Source organism: Nelumbo lutea, chromosome 1 (assembly GCF_056320005.1).
Source record: "Nelumbo lutea isolate HS-2025 chromosome 1, American lotus-T2T, whole genome shotgun sequence".
NCBI lineage: Eukaryota > Viridiplantae > Streptophyta > Magnoliopsida > Proteales > Nelumbonaceae > Nelumbo > Nelumbo lutea.
The window spans coordinates 114610604-114614925 of record NC_142684.1 but is presented as its reverse complement, the minus strand read 5'-3'; the positions used below and the strand labels follow the sequence as shown (position 1 = coordinate 114614925).

General features: G+C 39.8%; 1 protein-coding gene across 2 annotated transcripts; it reads right to left on the bottom strand.

The window, feature by feature from the left end:
- On the bottom strand, positions 1-4044 carry LOC148876910 (F-box/kelch-repeat protein SKIP6-like). Of its 2 annotated transcripts, none has more exons than XM_088977990.1 (2): positions 2681-4044; positions 1-324 (listed from the first exon to the last, which is right to left on the bottom strand). In XM_088977990.1, the coding sequence occupies exon 1, from the start codon at positions 3825-3827 to the stop codon at positions 2712-2714; it is 1116 nt and encodes a 371-aa protein (XP_088834116.1). In that variant the 5' UTR covers positions 3828-4044; the 3' UTR covers positions 1-324; positions 2681-2711. The 2 variants fall into 2 exon arrangements, with proteins under 2 accessions (XP_088834116.1, XP_088834123.1); XM_088977997.1 differs by lacking the exon at positions 1-324 and adding an exon at positions 1170-1449.
- Between the last annotated feature and the right edge of the window lie 278 nt (positions 4045-4322).

Sequence of the window (4322 nt, the reverse complement as noted above, 5' to 3'; positions counted from 1 at the left end):
TTCCTAGAAATTTTAATGCTCCAGTCCATAAATTAGCCAGTTTGGTAAACAACAGTTATCTGCTACTTGATGCCACCTGTATGGTTGGAGGACCATTTGTACATATTTGTTTATGCATCAACAAAAAAGGTAAAGAAAAAACGATTACAAGCCATTACAGGAATTCTTCTGCCCTTATGGCATCCACTCCAGACATGGTGCAAGGTCTGGTTCTTGTTTTACCATAAAACATGCATGGAAAACACACCATAAAGTCTAACTGCCGATTATGAGGCTTAGCCATTCATCTCAGGCAAACCAGAAGAACAATGTGAATGCCTCAACCTGCACTTTAATGATGATAATTAGTGGGTTTCTGGCTCACTAAGGAAGCATTTAATAATGTACATCATTCAACCTAATAGCATAAACGCTAATAATTTAACAGAGGATATGGCTTTACGGATCGGAGAAAACAGGATTCATGTAGCCGACCCTGATAAGGCTTGGATTATGACGATGATGATGATTCAAACCTAATAGAATCTAGATATGTGATATTGCAGGTCACCGGAAGGCATATAGAAAATTCTACAGGGTTTCTAAGTCTACCACACTGCAGAAATTCTGATAATCCAACTGAAATCCTGTTAACTGCCACCGGAAGAGTTTTGCTTCTCTACCACACACTTTTATCAGCTCAAACATGTTACCTAACAAGAGAAAGGATATAGGCCTTATTTTTTTTCCAAAATATTGTTCTAGAAGGGCAGTGATTGCTGAAATACGTTTATTGAGTGTGGATTGGTCTTTAGCTCATCTGGAATTTAAAGACTTAAAACAGAGACTATTTTGGGCCTAGTTTGCTGTGAAATCTCTTCTCCAATGGATCGTAATCATTTTCCTTTAAATGAAAATTTTACCAGATTACTATAAAAAAGGGCCAATACCCAATGTTAGCCCCATCTTTCCAGGGACTTGGAAGGGGAGAACTGAATATCAACCTAACCTTTGACAATGGGTGCTTGTTTATATGAAAAACTGTGGACATCCAGTGGTTTCGTGCAAAATAGGTGAACATGCATATACACGATTTTCTTTAATGAACTAGCTCCAATTAATGAAATGAGCCCATCTAGCAGCACAATTGGAGTAAATGTAAATTCATGGGTGAAACAAGTGGTTGAATATAATAGAACATAAAACTAAGAATTAAAAGAAATTAAGACACAAGGTACTTTATTACAATTACTTGACTGTTAAGAAAGAAAGAAAGGGGTGGGATGCTACAGACACGGTGCCACTTATTCTAATGGGAGGACCTGTAAATAAATAAACCATATTGTAATGGACAATGCATGATATCCAAACAGGCAAGCAACCACCATGAAGTATTATGCAAACCATGAGAGAATCCCTTTTGTCAAGATGTGAACTCCATTCATTCAAATACCAGTTTTAGTGCCAACCCTAAAAGGATTTGGATTGATGATTCACCAACCATGATTTACAAAAAGAAATTATGGAAACATCATTATCGAGGAAAAAATTGAAGAAAATCAAATACTGAAACATGAATAGGCCAAATACCACAACTACAGGCTACAGAGCATGGTTGATACTCTAACAAAGAAGCTATTCTTGTGGAACCCATTGATGCTTTGTGAGACCCATCTTAACAATCACCCTAATTTTGAATTTTCTCCTTCTGATATAGTCAAGTGATCTCTATAGCAATAAACTTCAACTTTAACTACTGGTAACACAGATCTAGTGCAGTACCTCCTCATATCCTGACCTTCACATTAACAGTTACCAAATTTTTATTGCAATTTGTGGTGCTAACATTTTTTTTCAAGCTTATATTCTTCAAATCTCCTGAGATCCATCAGATTAAATTTATCTCCAACTTTGTGTAAGCAGTAGTTAAGAATAAATGTTTTTACAACTAAACCAATAATGTATTTGTGCATATCAATCATAACTCTGCAAACTATGAGATAGGACTAGTTGAATGCAATTGCTGTTCAGTGGGCTGTGGAACCAATGACAACGCCCCACACCAGTCATAAAATACATGGGGCCACAACTATTCAACCTCTCACTATGCCAAACATTTTACGACTGATGTCGGGCATTATCATTGGTTACAGCCCGCTACACAGCCATTGCAATCAGCTAATCCAAGTTAGCAAATTATGTGCATCCATGTTTCTTTCAATTAAGCTGGTGAGAGATCCAATATATGCAGAAGACCAACTTCTTTAGGCTAAGTCAGAGAACTAAAGCAACCTTCAATTTTTGCATGAAACCCTTTTAGGAAAAAACTTAACAAGTGATTTATTGGCTTCCATTAGGCTTAAATCGTAATGGAAACGCATTATGTGATATTCTCACTGGCAGACAATACATTGTAGACCTACCTTACTTCATGAAAACTCTTCACTTCAGATCAAGTTTGAGATAAAATCTCTGTAGGTTATATTTCACTTTGAAAGTGCAAAATCATCAAATGCAACAATAAAGCAATTACTAATAAGTTGACCATATAACAAAATATATTATCATTATAACAAATAATAAAATATAGGAAGGGCGAAAAGCACAATTTTAAACCCCAACCTAAAGCCAAGTTTTATTTCTTAAATCATATATTACACAAGAAGAAACCTGTAAAATAAGAGTATAAGACAATCTTCACCTTTGGGCAAGGTTCATATTCCAGGCAACGTTCACAGTCCAACCGACAGGCAATGAACGATTGAAGAACCACTGGGGATGACCAGAATCACCTGCGACCAAACAATTGAACCCCACAGTCCCCCACAACTATCCTTCCAGACCTCAACCTCCGCACATAATATTTCCATCTGTTTACCCGTCCCCTTTCCCTCCCAAACCACACACAACCTTCCTCCAACATTAGCCATAGTTGCTCCACATAAAAACTTAGGCAAATCCTTCTCCACCCCCTTCAACTCCTTCCATAAACCTTCCTTCACGTCATACCCTCTTATCTTTCCCAAATAGTCATAACAATATAAAACCCCGTCGACGACGGCAGCTCTTCCTCTCCACCCCAAATCCAGCTCAGTCGATACATAGCCCCACGACGCCTTCGTAGGATCGTAGACAATCCCTCCTCGATCTGCCATTGCGTATATTTTCTCGTCGACGACTGCGCTCCCATGCATCCATTTCTCCCTAACATCCACCGGACTGGGAACAGGAGTCCACGACCCAGTTACCGGGTCGAACACTTCAGCCCAGTTGGTCGAGCGAGCCCAAGAATCGACCACGCAACCTCCAAGAACATAAATTTTTCCATTTACAACGCCAGTGGAGGCAAATTCCCTGCCGACTCGCATCTTGGGACCGGCTTCCCATTTGTTGAAGCGAGAATCGAAGATCCAAACGTTCGTCGAGGGAATGTCGTTAATTGAACCACCGATGACGAAGATTTTAGGGCCAATGACGGCAAAGGCAGAGCCAATGGCCTGAGAAGGGATGGGAAGGACGGGAGAGAGATTCCTGGGATTTCTAGCGTTACGAGGGTTCTGACCGAGGACGAACCATTTGAAAGAAGATCCATGGATGCGGACGTTGATGAAAAGGAAGTATTGGGTGCAGTTGAGCTGGGAACGGGTGGAGAAGAAGATGGGAGAACGGAGGATCGATCGCCAGGATTTGCAGACGAGGGAGAGATCACAGTGGTAGAACCGTGGGACCCTCGCGATGCATTGCAAAGCGACGTCGTCTGGTAGGCTAGGGATGAGGATAGATGGTGGCGAATCGGAATCGACAGTCGACGTTGCCTCGACCTCGAGGGATGAAGAGGGCTCGTTCATGGCTTCACTCTTTTGCTGTTGCAGTGGCGCGGGACATAACTCAGAAGGATATCTCGACTCGCGAGCGACATCCAAACAAACGGAACGGTAGATGTTGGAACTTGAACTCGTACTTAGAACCAGAAACTAGTCTTAACAATGACATACCGTTACTCTACCTTCCTTCTGTATAACGTTGGATCAAAAAATTTTCGTAAGTAATTGATTATCAGATTGGGATCATTAATCGCTGTCTCGCTGCAACGCTAAAAGCAATCCGATGGAGATGGCAATTTGACCTGTTTTCGTGGGCCCCGTTTAGATTATATTATTATATTAAACTAGCGGGGACCCGTGTGAAGTACGGGAAAACGAAATATAATTTTTGATAAATTATTATAATTTATTTAGGTTCATATTATTTGATAATTTGAAGTAATTATCATCTATGTTTTACTAAAATTTGAAATTTAATGATTATTTTTACAAAGTTATACTGATTTAATCTATTTTATC